The 19,864-nt window shown below is 42.0% G+C and overlaps 1 protein-coding gene across 2 annotated transcripts in view; it reads right to left on the bottom strand.

Annotated features, from left to right (window-relative positions):
* mtm1 (myotubularin 1) overlaps nt 1–19,864 on the bottom strand; it is a 122,603-nt gene that overhangs the window by 82,040 nt on the left and 20,699 nt on the right. For both annotated transcript variants that reach the window (XM_059976735.1, XM_059976736.1), the window contains exons 3-4: nt 11,513–11,567; nt 5,757–5,851 (exon numbers count right to left, since the gene is read on the bottom strand). In XM_059976735.1, the coding sequence (XP_059832718.1) occupies nt 5,757–5,851; nt 11,513–11,567 (150 nt within the window). The remainder of the gene's footprint in view (nt 1–5,756; nt 5,852–11,512; nt 11,568–19,864) is intronic.

Here is a 19,864-nt window from a genome sequence, read left to right on the forward strand (position 1 = left end):
CTGGATTGGTCTTTGTGTTGGCAAATTATCTCAACGTCATGAGGACATGACTAAATTTGGTGGGGGAGGCAAGTGTACCACGCTGTAAGGTTTCACTGCTTATGTAATGGCCTCTATGTAATGTTTCACTGCTAAGGCTAAGGTAATGGTTTCTCTGTAGCATCAATGTTTGGGTTATGACTAAAGATAACGGGGTATGTTAGCCAATGAACAGGATGTTATTCTTTCTTGTATGTCTGGGAGCAGGGATTTCGCGGTCTTTTGTCAGGGAGAGATGAAAAGAGAAAATGCAAATGGAGAGACTTGGCAGACCACTGGACGGAATGGACTAAGGAGTGAGGGTCTGAGGGTCAGCTATGCTTGGAGGACAATGACGACGGGAACAAATGGATGACACTGTGAGCTCCAGTGTTTGTGTATTAGACTGTTTCATGAGAATGGGCCCTTTTCCTTTTTTTGTCTCTTTACTAACCATATAGTCAAATTAAGAATTATAAAGCTCAATCATTTAATCGCATATTGTGTACTGTTTATTATTTCATGGTACTGATTTGCAACGGGGACACATCGCACAGCATCCACACAAATGAGATTTCTTAAGTTTGGCCAAGCCAGGGGGCTATCATCCTCTAGATTAAGCTGCTAGCCAAACCGAGGGTTACACAAGTACTTCAGGTTGCATACTGTGTACATTCTCTGATAATATATGGAACCACTTGCACCATTTGAAATCAGAATTCAAATAACCCTGCAAAACCAGATTTGGATGAGACCTCTCAAATTCCAGTGTTAGTGTGATCCATGGGCCATCATCAGTAATTCTATTGGCAAAGTCAACAAATGTTACTGCCAGGAGCAACACACAAAGGAGCTAGAAGAACTCAATCAAGCCGGAGGCATCTACATGGACAGTCCACATTTTAGGTTGAGACCCTTCTTCAGTACAGTGGGTGAAAGAATATTGCTGCCTAACCACCATAAAACATAATCCTCAAAATGTATACAAAAGCAGAAAGTGCTGGAACTGTTCAGCCCATCAGGCAGTATCTAGGGAAAGAATAACAGGGTTAACATTTCAGATTGAGCATTCCATTGAGCATTTCCAGCATTCCATGTTTGCTTCTGGCTTTCAGCATTTGTAATGATTCAGTTCTCAGATGAACATCTTACAGTTCTAGCATTTTTATTTTTTCAACTCCTCCTCTGCCTTCATTCATATTGTGCTATTCACATTTCTCTCAGAAAAATCACGTGAGATTAACGAGGCTTCACGCCTCCTCTCAGCTGGCACTACAATCACTCTGCTATTCAGTAACTCGTGGACTGCACACTATCACAGATACATCACTAAACTCTTTGTTCTCATCATCCTCCTTCTTCTTTCTCTCCAAATTAAAATATCTATCTGATTACAAGACTTTGATCTAAAACATCAACTTTTTCTTCCTGCAGATGATGTATTTTCTGTTCTTTGTTACAGGTTTCCAGCATCGACAGCAGGAGTTCCCAAACTTTTTAAAGCCATGGACCAATACCATTAAGCAAAAGGTCTGTTGGGAACCCCTTATCTGGAGTATTCTGACTTTTGGCCCCATCTTGTTTGGCTAAGCACAACTTTGCAGTTGACAATGTGGCAATAAACCAACCCAGAAAACACAATTAGGGCACAACGATGTATTGATATATAAACTAACAAAATGTAAATAAAGAGGAGAAAATCTGCAGATGCTGAAAATTTAAAGGAACACACACAAAATGCTGGAGGAACTCAGCAGGCCAGGCAGCATCTATGGAAAAGAGTACTGGGCCGAGAACCTTCAGCAGGACTGGAGTAAAAAAAAAGGTGAGTAGAGTTAAAAGGTGAGGGGAGGGAAGGGAGAAACACAAGATAAGTGAAACAGGGAGGGGGAGAGGTGAAGTAAAGAGCTAGGAAGTTGATTGGTGTAGGATGCTACCAAGGCAGAATATAAGGTGTTGTTCCTCTAACCTGAGAGTGGCCTCATCGCAACAGCAGAGGAGGCCATGGACTGACGTGTCGAAATGGGAATGGGAAGTGGAATTAAAATGGGTGGCCATTGGGAGATCCCACTTCTTCTGGCGGACAGAGTGTAGATCCTTGGCAAAACAGTCTCTCAATCTACGTTGGATCTCACTGATACACAGGAGGCAACTATGGGAGCACTGAGCACAGTATATGACAACAACAGACTCACAGGTGAAGTGTTGCCTCACCTGGAAGAACTGTTTGGGGCCCTGAATGATAGCGAGGAAGGAGGTGTAGGGGCAGCTGAAGCAATTGTTCCAATACAAGTTCCATCAGATATTCATTTGATGTTTGACTGACCTGGAATATCTAATAATAAGTGCTGACCGTTCTACTTACCAAGACAGTTCTCCTCTGTAATCCTGACCACAGTTTACATATTGACAAAAGCTGACACTAACAGGTACTCGAGATACTGAATGTTGTCATCATCAAACAGGAAACAGTCCACTCCGACGCATTTCAAATCATAGTCAGAGACTTCAACCAAGATGGTTGGAAGAAATTTCTGGCCAATTATCATCAGGATATAACCTGCAGCACCCAGGATCCCAACACACGAGACCAGTGCTACACTATAATAAGGAATGTCTTATATTCCATGCCCAGACCACACTCAGAGAAATCTGATCATTTGGCAGTCTTTCTCTTACTTCCACACAGGTAGAGCAAAGCTCCTGAGATAGACAACAAAGAGGTGGTCATGAAGAGACAGAGGAAGGGCTACAGGACTGCTTTGAGTCAATGGACTCAGATCATCTGCGTAAATATACTACGACTGTCACTGATTTTATAAAAGCAATCACAGATGAGTATGTCCCCACAAAATCATTTAGTCTTCCCCAACCAAAAGCCCTGGATGAACCATGAGACGGCAACCTGCTGAGGGCCAAATTAGTGGCATTCAGGTCTAGCAACCAAGATACAAAGGGACCAGGTAGGACCTTTGGAAAGTCATTTCACAGGTGAAGTAGCAATTCCAGACCAAACTTGAACCACTGAAGGATATTTCACAGTTGTGGCAGGGCTTGAATCTTAACAAAGTGAAACGAAGCGACATAAATGACAAAAAATTTCATTCCAGAAGAGCTCAATGCCTTCTATGCTCGCTTTGACTGTCAAAACATAGATGAAGCTTCATGAACTCCTCAACCCCCAATGCATGTGATTTCAGTCTGAGGCCAAATTGAGAACATTCTTCTAGAAGGTGAACCCATGGAAAGCATCTTCCCATTCGGGGTGCCTAGCTGAGTAATACAGACCTGTGCTTATCAACCAGCTGCTGTGTTCACCAATATCATTAACCTCTCACTTCGGCAATCCGAAGTACCCACCTGCTTCAAGCAGGCTTCAATTATCGGAGCCCAAGAAGAATGTGGTAACCTGGCTCAATGACTATTGTCCAGTAGAACTCACATCCACAATGATGTTGCATTTTGAGAGGTTGGTAATGAAAAATATCAATCCCTGCTGAAGAAGCGACTTGGATCCTCTCCAATTTGCCTAACGACACAACAGATCCACAGCAGATGCCATTTCACTGCCTCTTCAAGCAACCCTACAAAATCTGGACAGTACAGATGCATACAGTGCCTATAAAAATTATTCCCCCCCCTCCCCCAGAAGTTTTCATGTTTTATTGTTTTACAACACTGAAACACAGTAGATTTAATTTCGGTTTTTTTAACACTGATCAACAGAAAAAGGCACTTTTGTGTCAAAGTGAAAATAGATCTCTACAAAGTGATCTAAATTAATTAAAGCACCACACACAAAATGCTGGTGGAATGCAGCAGGCCAGGCAGCATCTATAGGAAGAAGTACAGTCGGCGTTTTGGGCTGTTATGAATGTACCACAGCTCTGAGGGGCCGAAGGAGCGGGAGCAACCCCCTCCTCCTGGAGAGTCGCAAGATTGCTATTAATTCGGGTCTCGGAAGTGAGAGACAATGCAACGGTTTTGGCCATTCTTAGAGGCACCTGTGTGACGTGCATGTCCCTGCTATGTGACAGCTACCATGGATATGGACACCCTCGAGCAATGTGGGGGTGGGGATTGCATCACCCTACTTTGATGGACATCTACAACTCTGCAAGTCAAGATAAAAGGAGACTGCAGGAGACAGTACCCCCAGCGACACACCCGAAGGACACCCTCGCTCAGTGCTCCCGTGGCTGGAAGCCACTCAACGCCATGTGCACTCCTAACTCCTTTGCCTGGGGAGCGGGTGGCTGATAATACCGAGAAGAACTTCGAACTAACAACGGGGAAACAACGCTCCCCTGATTTAACAGAGTGGCTTCATAAAGACCCGGGCAAGTTTTTCCTTTTTTCACCGATCCCTCTAAAAAACGTGAAACCCAACGATTCCCCAAAAGGCTAAAGTCTGCAGACTTCTGAGTGACTTTTATATTTCCAACAGACAATATATTATCCCCTAGACAACAGTCGAGATTACTTCTTAATGATGAACATTACTATATCCGCGCTTTAGATTGAGTATTGACGACGTGCATTATCTGAATGTTTGTATTAACCTTACTTTTGTGCCCCTTTATAAATAAAAACGTTTGAAAATAGTGACACCAGACTTCAACGGACCTGTCTATCTTTGCTGGTAAGTTATCCAGTTACGGGATACGTAACAGGGCTGAGACCCTTCGTCAGGACTAACTGAAAGGAAAGATAGTAAGAGATTTGAAAGTGGGAGAGGGAGAGGGAGATCCGAAATGATAGGAGGGGGAGGGATGAAACTAAGAGCTGGAAAGTTGATTGGCAAAAAGGGATACACAGCTGGAGAAGGGAGAGGATCATGGGATGGGAGGCATAGGAAGAAAGAAAGGGGGAGGGGAGCACCAGAGGGAGATGGAGAGCAGGCAAGGAGTGATTGTGAGAGTGACAGAGAGAAAAAAGAGAGAAAGAAAAGAAAAAACGGGGGGGGGGAGAGGGGGAGAGAGGGAGAGAGGGAGAGAGAGAGAGAGAGAGAGAGAGAGAGGGGGGGGAGATATATATATAAATAAATAGATAAAGGATGGGGTAAAACGGAGAGGGGACATTAACATAAGTTAGAGAAAACTTGATTTTTCTAACTTCCGTTAATGTCCCCTCCCCTTCTTACCCCATCTCTTATGTATTTATTATTCTCCCCCACCCCTTTTTTCTCTCTTTTTGAGGGTGAAAACAGAGATATCTTTCTCTTTACATAAACTGTATTCAAGACTTGATTAAAGTTACACTTCAAAGTGGCAAGTGGTTATGGGAAGAAATTGCTAGAATTAAGTAGGATTCTGAGCCATGAAGATGATTTTCACAGAACTGTGTACCCTATCAGATTGAATGTGAGAATATGATGAGTGCGCATGCGGCCATTTGATAACACAGTGAATCGATTTGGTCTGCTATGTGAGGAAGCACTCCTTTTTGAGCGCCAGCTTTTGCGTGCACAAGTTTTCAGCTCAGCGGGCCCAGTTCATTGCTTTCAAATTATAACTTACCCAGCGTGTACCATTACTAATATGAGTCCCTAAAACCTTTTAATCACACAACTCCATTGTCATTCTTGATCCATGCATATGTAACAAAAGTGGTTTTGAGTAAACAAGTTACACAAAAATGAGATACAGAGGTAGGGATTTCCTCACTCACACTTGACACAATGAAATATAATAGAACTAAAGATTCTCTATAATAAATGAAAATAAAAATAAACTTACCGTTTCAACACTCTTAAAGTAAAGCCTGTAGTTTGTAATATGTACCACCCCCTTTTTAGGCCCATTAAAGTGACAAATGTAGATCACTTCCTTTTCTAGGAAACAAGGAAATAATAACTCACATTAGCTATTAGGAACTAGCACTTCCAAAACAGTTTATAAAAAGTCTTAACATGTAAGAGAAATATGACCATTTCAAAACATAACTGCAATAATAATGAGAAAATACACTCAGTGGCCACTTTATTAGATACCTTCTGTATCTAATAAAACGGCTACATAAGAATATAAGAAATAGGAGCAGGAGTAGACCATCTGGCCTGTTGAGCCGGCTTAGCCATTCAATAAGATCATGGCTCATCTGACCATGGACTCATCTCCAACTACCTATCTTTTCCCCATAACCCTTAATTCCCCTTCTATGCAAAAATCTATCCAACTTTGTCTTAAATATATTTACTGAGGTAGCCTCCACTGCTTCATTGGGCAGAGAATTCCACAGATTCACTATTCTGAGGGAAAAGCAGTTCCTCCTCATTTCCGTCCTAAATCTACTCCCCCAAATCTTGAGGTTATGTCTCCTAGTTCTCATCTCACCTACCAGTGGAAACAACTTCCCTGCCTCTATCTTATCCATCCCTTTCATAATTTTATGTTTCTAAAAGACGCCTCTCGTTCTTCTGAATACCAGCGAGTAGAGTCCCAGGTGACTCAATCTCTCCTCATTGTCTAATCCCCTCCTCTCTGAAGTCAACCTGATGAACCTCCTCTGCACTGCCTCCAAAGCCAGTGTATCCTTCTTCAAGTAAGGAGAGCAGAACTGCATACAGTACCCTACCTGATTTTGAATTCAATCTCTCTAGCAATGAAGGCCAACATTACATTTGCCTTCTTGATAGCTGCACCTGCAAACCAACCTTTTGTGATTCGTGCAGAAGAGCTCCCAAGACCCTCCACACAGTGGCATGCAGCACATTTTTTTACTATTTAAATGATAATCCGCTCTTTCATTTTTCCTTCCAAAGTGGATGACCTCGCATTTACCAACACTGTACTCCACTGCCAGACCCTTGACTCACTTAACCTATCTATATCTCTCTGCAGACTCTCTGCATCTTCTGCACAATTTGCTTTTCCACTCAATTTAGTATTATCAGCAAGCTTAGATACACTACACTCGGCCCCCTCTTCTAGATCGTTAATGTATATCGTTAACAGTTGTGGGCCCAGCACAGACTCCTGTGACACAGCACTCACCACTGATTGCCAATCAGAGTAACACCTATGTAACCGTCAACAACACAAAATGCTGGTGGAACACAGCAGACCAGGCAGCATCTATAAGGAGAAGCACTGTCGACATTTCGGGCCAAGACCCTTCGTCAGGACTGAAACATCAACAGTGCTTCTCCTTATAGATGCTGCCTGGCCTGCTGTGTTCCACCAGCATTTTGTGTGCGTTGTTTGAATTTCCAGCATCTGCAAATTTCCTCGTGTTTGCACCTATGTAACTGTGTACTTTTTTGGATTTCTGGTGCTGTGGCCCACCCACTTCAAGGTTCAACCTGTGGTACAATTAGTGATGCTGTTCCCCTCACCACTTTTATAATGCGGTTATTTGAGTTACTTGTTGCTTTCCTGCCAGTTTGAACCAGTCTGGCCATTCTCTCTGACCTCTCTTATTAACAAGGTGATTTTGTCCACAGAACCACCACTCCTGAATGTTATTTTGTTTTTCACTATTCAGTGTAAACTCTGGAGATTGCTGTGCATGAAAATCCCAGCAGTTTCTGAAATACACAAACCACCACAGAAACAGGCCTTTTGGCCTATCCAGTCCATCCAAGCCATTCAAATTGCCAACTCACCTGCACCAGGACCACAGCCCTCCATATCCTTACCATTCATGTACTTATCCAAACTACTCTTAAAAGTTGAAATTAACTTGCATGCACCACTTGTACCGGTAGCTCATTTCACACTCCCACGACCCTCAGAGGGAAGAATTTTCCCCCCCGGTGCCCCTTATACTTTTTACCTTTCACCTTTAACCCATTACCTTTAGTTGTAGTTCCACCCAAATTCAGTGGAAAAAGCCTGCTTGCATTTACCCTATCTATACCCCTCATACTTGTGTATACCTCTATCAAACTTCCTCTCAATCTTTTATGTTCCAAGGAATAAAGTCCCAACCTATTAAATCTTTCCATATACAGTCCCTATAAAAAGTATTCACCCCTCTTGGAAGTTTTCATGTTTTATTGTTTTACAACATTGAATTACAGTAGGTTTAATTTGAGTTTATTGACACTGAGCAACAGAAAAAGTCACTTTTGTTTCAAAGTGAAAACAGATCTCTACAAATATACAGCACAAAATAATTGATTGCATAAGTATTCACCCCCTTCAAGTCAGTATTTAGTAGATGCAACTTTGACAGCAATTACAGCCTTGATTTTGTGAATATAGGTCTCCATCAGCTTTCCCATCAGGACACAGCAACTTTTCCCCATTCTTCTTTACAAAACAGCTCAAGCACTGTCAGATTGTAAGGGAATCATGAGTGAACAGCCCTTTTCAAGTCCAGCCACAAATTCTCAATTGGATTGAGGTCTTGTCTCTGACTTTAACACTCCAGGTCATTAACTATGTTGTTTTTAAGGCATTCCTGTGTAGTTGTATCTTTATGCTTAGGATAATTGTCTTGCTGGAAAACAAATCTTCTCCCAAGTCACAGCTCTCTTGCAGACTGCATCAGGTTTTCCTCCAGGATTCATTTCCCTGTATTTTGCTGTATTCATTTTACCCCCTACCTCCACAAGTCTTCCAGGGCTTGCTGCAGTGAAACATCCCCACAGCATGATGCAGCCATCACCATGCTTCACGGGAGGGATGGTGTGTTTTTGATTATGTGCAGTATTTGACTTACACCAGAGTGTTTAATCTGATGGCCAAAAAGCTTAATTTTGGTTTCATCAGACCTTCTTCCAGCTGACTTCAGGAGTCTCCCACCTGCTTTCTGGCTGAGACTGGTGAAGCACCCCGGAAACAGTTGTAGTATGCACAGTTTCTCCCATCTCAGCCACTGAAGCCTGTAACTCCTCCAGAGTTGTCACAGGTCTCTAGGTGGCCTCCCTCACAAGTCTCCTTCTTGCACGGTCACTCAGATTTTGAGGATGGCCTGCTCTAGGTAGATTTACATCTGTGCCATATACTTTCCATTTCTTTATGATTGACTTAACTGTACTCCAAGGGATATTCAGTGACTTGAAAATGTTGTTACATCCATCTCCTGACTTGTGCTTTTCAATAACCTTTCTGCAAAGTTGCTTGGAATGTTCTTTTGTCTTCGTGCTGCAGTTTTTGCCAGGATACTAATTCGCCTGCGGTTGGACCTTCCAGATACAGGTGTATTTGTACTACAATCAATTGAAACTCCTTGACTGCATGCAGGTTTATATATAGCTTAGGCACCTTAACTAATTATGTGACTTCTAAAACCAATTGGCTGCACCAGTGATTACTTGGTTTGTCACATTGGGGGGGGGGGGGGGGGGGGGTGGTGAATACTTACACAATCAATTATTTTGTGTTTTATATTTGTAATTAATTTAGATCACTTTACAGAGATCTGTTTTCACATTCACACAGAAGAGTGTTTTTCTGCTGATCAGTATCAAAAAAGCCAAATTAAATCCACAGTGATTCAATGTTGTAAAACAATAAAACATGAGAACTTTTGAACTGGAGGGTGGGCAGAGAGAATATTTTTTATAGGCACTATAACTCAGGTCTTCCAGACCCCACAATATCCTTATAAATTTTCTCTGTACTCTTTCAACCTTATTAACATCTTTCACGTAGGCAGATGACCAAAACTGCACACAATTTTCCAAATTAGTTTCACCAATGTTTTGTACAACATAACAACCCCTCTCCTGCACTCAATACATTGATTTATGAAGGCCAATGCACCTAAAGCTTTCTATACCACCCTAGCAACCTGTGACATCACTTTCAAGGAATCGTGGACCTGCATTCCCGGTTACTTTTGTCCTACTGCACTCCTCAATGCCCCAATGATTACTATGTAAAACCTACCCTGGTTTGTCCTACTGATGCTACCTACATGTACAGAGCCATGCTGACTAACCAGTCCATGGCTATATCCAGTCCCTGGCTATATCCAGTCCCTTAGAATACCCTCCAATTACTTTTTCACTACAGATGTCAGGCTCACCAACCTATTATTTTTAGAGAATCACAGTGGCTATCCTTCAACCCTTCGGCACCTCACTTGTTGCTAAGGATAACTTAAATATCTCTGCTCGGACCCCGGCGATTTCTGCACTTGCCTCCTGCAGGGTCTGAGTGAGCATCTCGTCAGGCTCTGGGATTTTATCCATCCTACTTTGCCTCAAAACAGCAAACACCTTGTCCTCTGTAACCTGTATAGAATCCATGAAGTTGATGCCTTTTTGCCTTTCTTCTATAGACTCTGTACCCATCTCTTGACTAAATACAGATGCAAAAAAAAATGCATTTAAGATCTCCCCCATTTATTTGGCTCCACACATGAACTGCCATTCAGATCTTTGAGAGGACCAATATAGTCCCTTGAAATCCTTTTGCTCTTAACACATCTGTAGAATCCCTTAGGGTTCTTCCTCACCTTGTCTGCCAAGGCAACTTCTTGCCTTCTTTTAGTCCTCCTGATCTATTTCTCGTGTTCTCTTTCATTTCTTATACTCCATAAGCACCTCATTTGTTCCTATCCGCCTATACCTACTGTGCACCTCCTTTCTTTCTTCTTAACCAGGGCCTCAACAACTCTTGAAAACCAAGGAACTCTACACTTGTTATCTTTAATTTTATTCTGACAGGCACATACAAGCTTTGTACCCTCAAAATTTCACTTCTGAAGGCCTCCCACTTACCAAGTGTACCTTTGCTAGAAAGCAGTCTGTCCCAATCAATACTTGAAGGACCCTTTCTGATAACATAAAAATTGGTCTTTCTCCAGTTCAGAATCTCAACCCACAGACCAGACCTATCTTTTTTACATATTTACTTTGCATCTAGTGATCACACGCCATTAGTTTCAAAGTATTCATCTTCACAAATGTTTGTCACCTGCCCTGTCTCATTCCTTAAACGCAGATCAAATACTGCACACTCTCTCACTGGGACTTTTATGTACTGATGAAGAAAATTTTCCTGTACACATTTGACAAACTCTCTCTCATCTACAGTAGTCCTTTTACAGTATGGAATTCCCACTCAATGTGTGGAAAGTTAAAGTCAACAACATTATGTTTCTTGCAACAGTTCGTTATCTCTCTATAAATTTGTTCCTGTAATTCCCTCAGACTATTGGGTGGTCTGTAATATAGCCCTATTAACATGGTCACACCTTTCTTATTACTCAGTTCCACCCTTAATGCCTCACAGATGACTTTCCAGTCTGTCCTGACTGAGCAGTACCGTGAGATTTTCCTTGGCTAGTAGCACCACCCCTCCTCCTTTAATCCCTCCCACTCTGTCTAAAACAACCAAACCCTGGAATATTGACCTGCTAGTTCTGCTCCTCCTGCAACCAAGGTTCACTCATAATTCCATGTGTTGATCCATGCCCTGTGCTCATCTGCCTTTCCTACGATACTTCTTGCATTTAAATATATGGAGTTAAGGATATTATAATCATTTACAGCAAGTAGATATGCTTCAAACAAAAATTACAGCCTATGTTATCTTACCTGTACTTTTAATATCTTCTCCTGGTAATAGTGGTACCTCCTCTGCTTGCTGTGCCTGTAAAGAAAAGCCAAATTAATCCCTTAAATTCTATTTACCTAAAAGGCGTACACTGCAGTGGTGAGTAGCTCTGGTCATCCCATAGCATAACGAATATAAATCCTAGAACTTCACAACTATCAAAATTCAGTTGAGCACTTTTTGCACTTTGAGATCAGGTTGTCAATGTTTATTTTCTCCAAACATTCCATTACCATAAAAATAATACTAAGTTATTACTTCATATCACATTTCACCACAAAATGTTGCAAAGGGATTTTAAGAATTGACAGCATCCAGCTTGAAGGGCCAAGTGGTTAAATCCAGCTCCATTTATTATGCATATTGTGAAAGCTCATTAACTAATTAACCCATAAATAATAATCACAGAATAAACTTTATATCACCTTTGGAAACACTCAGCAGGTGAGGCAACATTGGTGGAGAGAGAAATAGAGTTAATGTTTCAAGTCAAAGATATTTCATCCGAACTAAGTTAGGAAATGATTGTGCTTTAAATTACTGGGTGGGAAGAGAGCAAAAGCTATGTTTGTGATAGGGTGGAGTTCAAAACAATCTGAAAGATGTATGATATTGGTCCTGGCCAAGAGAAGATGACGTGTTGAATGTTTTTAATTTTTAGCAAAGCAGTTTGGTAATGAAGTGGGACAGGATGCACTTTGGTGTTGCTGGTTATTATCATTTCCTACCATTCTCTAAAACTGATGATCAACTCAGTCTTTAACTTTCTCACTGCCACTTCGACACGACTCATGCTCTACATGTTAAATTAACTGTTTCTATCTGCACCATTGCAGCCTGAAACAGCTGATTATTCAGCAGCATTATTTCAATTTTACTTCTGCATTTATGAGCTGCAGCTGAAGAATGGGACCTTACCAGCTATTTTTATCATGTATTTGGTTTCCCAGAGTCTGTGCAAGGATCATCACAGAATCAGAATCAAGCTTAATATCAGTGACATGAGCCATGAAATGTTTTTTGCGGCAGCAGTACATCGCAATACATAAAAAATACTATAAATTACAAATATACATACAAGACCATAAGATGTAGGAGCAGGATTAGGCCATTTGGCCCATCAAGTCTGCTCCGCAATTTCATCACGACTGATTCAATTTTCTTCTCAGCCCTAATCTGCTTTCTCTCCATATTCCTTCATGCCCCAACCAATCAAGAATCTATCAACCTTTGCCTTAAATATACAGGAAGACTTGGTCTCCACAGCTGCCTGCGGCTAAGAAATCCATAGATTCACCACTCTCTGACAAAAGAGATCATTGGGATCTCTTTGGGGGGAGGTGTGTGCCCTGTTCAAAAGTGACAGGTTGCACCTGAACCTTAGGGGAACCACTATTCTCTTGGGCAGGTTTGTTAGAGCTGTTGGGGAGGGTTTAAACTAATTTGCCAGAGGGGGTGGGAATTGGAGTGAAGGGACTCAGGATAGGACAGGTGGTAAAACTGCAAAGATAGCATGCAGTCAGACTGTCAGGAAAGGCAAGCAGGCAGACGACAGGACATAATTGCAGCTAGTAGGGTGTGTATTCATGCATCAGTGCAATAGAGTTGCAGAATCAAAAAGGGTAGCAAATGCAGCATTGAAAGTGTTATATCCCAGTCCACGGAGAATAAGAAATTAGGTGGATGCTCTTGTTGCGATATTACAGACTGTCAGCTATTATGATGTGGCAATTACTGAATCGTGGCTGAAGAATGGTTGTAGATGGGAGCTGAATATCCAAGGTTACATGTTGTATTGGAGGGATAGGAAGGTCGACAGAGTGGGTGGCATGGCTCTGCTGGTAAAAGAAAATAGCATCAAATCAGGAGAAAGATGTGACATAGGATCGGAAGATGTTGAATCCTTGTGGGGTGCAAGGGTAAAAGGCTCCCAACAGCAGCTGGGATGTGGACCACAGATTACAACAGGAAATAGAAAAGGCATGTCAAAATGGCATTGTTATGATGGTCATGGGAGATTTCAACATACAGGTTGATTGGGAAAATCAGGCTAGAAAGGAATGAGTTTGTTGAATGCCTGCGAGATAGCTTTTTCGAGCAGTTTATTGTTGAGCCTACTAGAGCTATACTGGATTGGGTGTTATGTAATAAACTGGAGGTGATTAGGAAGCTTTAAGGTTAAAGAACACTCAGCAGGCAGTGATCACAATATGACTTGAGTTCACTTGAAATTTGATAGGGAGAAAGTAAGGTCTGACGTAGCAGTGTTTCAGTGGAGTAAAGCAAATTACAGTAGTATGAGAGAGTTGGCCAAAGGAAACTGGAAGGAGATGCTGGCAGGGATGACAGCAGAGCCAAATAGCTTGAGTTTCTAGGAAAAATGACGAAGGTGCAGGATAGATGTATTCCAAAAACAAAGAAATACTCTAATAGCAAAATAGTACAACTGTGGCTGACAAGGGAAGTGAAAGCTAACGTAAAAGCAAATGAGAGGGAATATAGCAAAGCAAAATTGAGTGCAAAGACAGAGGATTGGGAAGGTTATAAAACCCTACAGACAGCAACTAAACAAATCATTAGAAAAGATGAAATATGAAAGTAAGCTAACAAAAAGTATCAAAGTGGATAATAAAAGCTTTTTCAGGTATGTAAAAATTAAAAAAGAGATGAGAGTGGATATAGGACTGCTAAAAAATGAGACCAGAGAAATAATAATGGGGGATAAGTAGATAGCAAATTCACTAAATGAGTATTTTGCATCAGTCTTCACTGTAGAAGACACTAGCAACGTGCCAAATGTTGAAGGGTGTGAGAGAAGTGAAGTGAGTGCAGTTACTATTACAAAGGAGAAGGTGCCCAAAAAGCTGAAAGACCTACGATTCATAAGTCACCTGGACCAGATGAACTGCACCCTAGGGTTCTGAAAGACGTAGCGGTACAGATTGTGCAGGCGTTAGTAATGATCTTTCAAAAATCATTGGAGTCTGCACGGTACCAGAGGATGGAAAATTGCAAATGTCACTCCAATCATTAAGAAAGGAAGAAGGCAACAAAAAGGAAATTATAGATCAGTTAGCCTGACCTCAGTGTTTGGGAAAATGTTGGAGTCAATTGTTAAGGATGAGGTTATGGAGTACTTGGTGACAGAGGACAAGATAGGACAAAGTCAGCATGGGAAAACCTTGCCTGATGAACCAGTTGGAATTCTTTGTGCTTACACGTTGGATAGATAAAGGGGATGGAGGGGATGTTGTACATTTAGACTTTCAGAAGAACATTGAAAGGTCCCACACAAGGCTGATCACCATCTTAAGAGCCCATGGCATTATAGGAAAGTTATTGGCATGGTTAAAGCATTAGCTAATTGGTAGGAGGCAGCGAGTGGGAATTAAAAGATCCTTTTTCTGGTTGGCTGCCAGTGACTAATGGCATTCCACAGGGGTCGGTGTTGGGACTGCTTCTTTTTATGCTGTATATCAATGATTTAGATGATGGAATAAATAGATGGCTTTCTAACCAAATATGAAAGATGATACGAAGATTGGTGGAAGGGCAAGCAGTGTTGAGGAAACAGGTAGGATGCAGAAGGACTTAGATTAGGAGAATGGGCAAGAGAATGGCAAATGAAATACAATATTGGAAAATGCATGGTCATGCACTTTGGTAGTAGAAATAAATGTGCAGACTTTTTTCTAAACAGGGAGAAAATCCAAAAATCTGAGATGCAAAGGGACACACACAACATGTTGGAGGAACTCAGCAGGTCAGGCAGCATCCATGGAAACGAACAGTCAAGATTTCGAGCCGAGACCCTTCGTCAGGACTGCTTGTTTCCACGGATGCTGTCCGACCTGCTGAGTTCCACAAGCGTGCTCTGTGTGTTGCTTTAACCCAGCATATGCGGTGTATTTTGTGTTTACAAGATGCAAAGGGACTGGGAGTCCTTGTACAGAACACCCTAAAGGTTAACTTGCAGGTTGAGTCGGTGGTGGGGAAAGTAAATGCAATGTTAGCATTCATTTCAAGAGGTCTAGAATACAAGAGAAGGGATGTGATACTGTGGCTTTAAGGCACTGGTGAGGCCTCACCTTGAATATTATGAACAGTTTTGGACTCCTCATCTTAGAAAAGATGTACTGGCATTGGAGCGGGTTCAGAGGAAGTTCACAAGGATAATTCCAGGAATGAAATGGTTATCAAATGAGGCACATTTGTTAGTTCTGGGTCAGTACTCACTGGAATTTAGAAGGATGGCAGGGGGTGGGGGAATCTCATTGAAACCTTCGAATGTTGAAAGGCCTAGACAGAGTAGACGTGGAAAGGATGTTTTCCATGATGAGGGCGTCTAGAACAGGAGGGTACAGCCTCAGGATAGAGGGATGTCCATTTAAAACGGAGATGTGAAGAAATTTCTTAGCCAGAGGTGGTGAATTTGTGGAATTTATTACCACAGGCTGTTGTGGAGGTCAAGTCATTGGCTGCATTTAAGGCAGAGCTTGATAGGTTTTTGATTGGCCGTGACATCAAAGGTCATGGGAGAAGGCTGGGGAGTGAGGCTGAAGAGGAGAGAAAAGGATCAGCCATTATTAAATGGCGGAGATACTCAATGGGCCAAATGGCCTAATTCTGCTCCTATGTCTTATAATCTTAAAGAAATTCCTCATCTCCACAAACAAGAGGAAATCTGAGCAACACACACAAAATGCAGGAGGAATTCAGCAGGTCAAGTAGCATCTATGGATAAAAGTATAGTTGACATTTCGGGACAAAACCCTTCAGCAAAACTGGAGAAAAACAGCTGAGGAATGGATTCAAAAGGTGGAGGGGGGAGAGAGAACTATGTTCATTAATGAGACCTGACAAAGACTGGGAGACAGCTTCACTGAGCATCTACGTTCTGTCCGCCAGAATCGGTGAGACCCAACGTAGATTGGAAGACTGCTTCACAGAGCAATCTGAGCATTGAATGGAAGGCATTCCTTATTATAGTGTAGCAGTGGTCTCATGTGTTGGGATCCCTGGTGCTGCAGGTTATATCCTGATGATAATTGGCCAGAAATTACTTCAAACCAGCCTGATTGAACTCTCCAACTATGATTTGAAGTGCATTGGGGTGGACTGTTTCTTGTTTGATGGCAGCATTCAATATCTCGAGTGCCTGATTAGTGTCAGCTTTTGCAGTTTGTACACTGTAGTCAGGATCACAGAGGAGAACTGTCTTGGTAAGTAGAATGGTCAGCACTTAATATTAGATATTCTAGGTCAGCCAAATATCAAATGAACATTTCATTTGTAATCTTCCATGCAAGGAACTTATCTTAGAACAAGTGCTGCAGCTGCCCCTACACCTCTGCCCTCACTATCATTCAGGGCCCCAAACAGTTCTTCCAGATAAGTCAATACTTCACCTGTGAGTCTGGTGGGGTCATACGCTATGTCTGGTCCTCCCAGTGTGGCCTCCTGTATATCGGTGAAACACGACATAGATTGGGAAACTGCTTCACTAAGCATCTATGCTCCATCCACCAGAGCAAGCGGGACCTCCATGTGGCCACCCATTTTAATTCTACCTCCCATTCCGACATGTCAGTCCATGGCCTCCTCTATTGTCGTGATGAGGCCACATTTAGGTTGGAGGAACAACACCCTATATTTCATTTAGTCTCCATATAGCCTTCAACCTGATGGCTTGAACATCGATTTCTCTAACTTCCAGTAATACCCCCAATGCCCCCTTTCTCCATTTCTAATCGCCTTTTCCCTCTCTCACCTTAATTCACCAATCAACTTCCCAGCTTTTTACTTCATCCCTCCTCCTCCAGATTCCACTTATCACCTGGCATTTCTCTCTCCCCTCCTCCCACCTTTTAAATCTACTCCTCAGCTTTCTTTCCCCAGTCCTGCCAAAGGGTTTCAGCCTGAAACATCAACTGTACTTTATTTTCATAGATGCTGCCTGGCCTGCTGAGTTTCTCCATTTTGTATGTGTTCCTCATCTCCATTCTAAAAGAATACCCTTCTATTCTGAGGTTGTGTCCTCTGGTCTTAGACTCTCCCACCACAGGAAACATCCTCTCCACATCCACTCTATCAAGAACTTTCAACATTCGAAGGATTCAATGAAGTCACCCTTCATTCTTCAGAATTCCAGCAAATACAGGACTAGAACCATCGAACGCTCTTCATATGACAAGTCATTCAATCCTGGAATCATTTTCGTGAACCTCCTTTGAACCCTCTCCAGTTTCAACACATCCTAAAATAAGGGGCCCCCAACTGCTCACAATACTCCAAGTGAGAACTCATCTGTGCTTTATAAAGTCTCAACGTTACGTCCTTGCTTTAATATTCCAGTCCTCTTGAAATGAGTGCTAACAATGCATTTGCCTTCCTCACCACAGACTCAACCTGCAAATTAACCTTTAGGGAATCCTGCACAAGGACTCCCATTAAATTAAATAAGTAGCACAAAAATAGTGAGGTAGTGTTCTTGGGTTCACAAGGTTTTTAAATCAAAATCTGCATGCATTATACTTTTTAGTCTTAGTTCAATGACACTTCTTCCCTCTATCCCCCTCTTGAGATGGTAACTCATCCTGTGTTTGTTTTGGAGGGGCTAACTCATTCTGCATTTTATCCAAATGACTGCTCTTCACTACTGTAGACTAGCAAAGTTAACAGGCAACTCAACTTTGTAGGACATCAAAGCTGAGCACAGCCTTCTGTTCTCATCCAGACCCTCCTTTCTCAATTTCCAGTTAGTCACTGGATAGCAATCTGGTAGAGCTCCTGATTTTATCCAAAACCTTGTTCTATAGTAGGGGGCATTGAGACTAATAGTATTACAGCATTTCCACTCCAGCTGAATCAACTTAACTCTGATCAAGGCTGGAATGTAGAACCTTCCTGATTTTCAATGCCCAGCAAGACCAATACTATTGCTTTTAAAGCTGGAACTAAACTAGATGGCTATGTTCACACAACTGAAGCATCTGAAGATTTTATTTTAAAAAGTGCTCTTAACCAAAATTCACATCATCTCTCAGGCTATGCTCTTTAGCTTTTCCACTAATGCACAAAACTGAGAATGATATTTTATTTAAAGTCTCGTCCTGAGCAACATTTAATAGAAGTTCCATTCTGAGACATTCAGTACCATAGAACATTACAGCACAGAAACAGCCCTTTTGGCCCTTCTTGGCTGTTCCGAACCATTTTTCTGCCTAGTCCCACTGACCTACACCTGGGCCATATCCCTCCAAACCCCTCTCATCCATATACCTGTCCAAGTTTTTAGCTAAATGAGCAAAGTCAGTCACCAACTGCAATGCTATAATCTATCCCAATAATCAAGACCACGAGGCTGTTCTCCTTCTCCCTGCATACAAACAGAAGCTGAAATAGGACAATCCAGTACAGATAATAATACAATACTGACGAACAAATCTAAAAAACAGCTTGATGAAGGGTCTTGGCCCAAAACATTGACTGTTTATTCCCATCCACAGAAACTGCCTGACCCCAGTAATTGTGTGTAATGCCCTAGATTTCTAGCATCTGCAGTGCTTCTTGTGTCTTAAGGTTAGCTTTATTTGTCACATGTACATCTAAAAACATACAGTGAGATACTTTGTGTCAATGACCAACACAGTCCAAGATGTGCTAGGGAAACCCACAAATGTTGCCATGCTCCTGGTGCCAACACTGGATGCCCACAATTCACTAAGCTTAACCTGTACATCTTTAGTAGGTGGGAGGAAACCCACATGGTCACAGTCTCCTTACAGACAACTGTGGGAACTGAATCCCTGATCTTACAGTTGGCACTGTAAAGTGTTACACTAATTGTTATGCCACCATGCTTCCACATGGTTGCTTTGAGTCAGTAGATTGGTCTTTGCTTACAGACTCAGAACTCAGCCTAGACGAATATGTCACCATTTGCACTGACTATTGGCAAAAGGACCATCTACGTGTTCCCAAACTGGAAACTATGGATAAACCAAGATATCCACTCCCTACTAAAGTCTCGGACTGCAATGTTCAAATGAGGTGACATTTTCTTTACAAAAAATTGACATACAAGCTCCATAAAGCTATCAGAGATGTCAACAGACAACATTAGTCCTCAATAGAGTCCCAGACCAGCTGCCAATAATGCGAGAACTAACAAGCAATGATGGAGTACAAAACTAAGTCAGGTGGCATCGTCAGTAACAATGTTAGTGAGCCCAACATACTGAATGCCCGTTCTGAACAGAAGAGGATTGCAATGTCACATTCCTGCTTCCCCTCTCCCTACTGACAGCCTCCAAAGCACCTGAACCCACAGT

Source organism: Hypanus sabinus, chromosome 8 (assembly GCF_030144855.1).
Source record: "Hypanus sabinus isolate sHypSab1 chromosome 8, sHypSab1.hap1, whole genome shotgun sequence".
Lineage (NCBI taxonomy): Eukaryota > Metazoa > Chordata > Chondrichthyes > Myliobatiformes > Dasyatidae > Hypanus > Hypanus sabinus.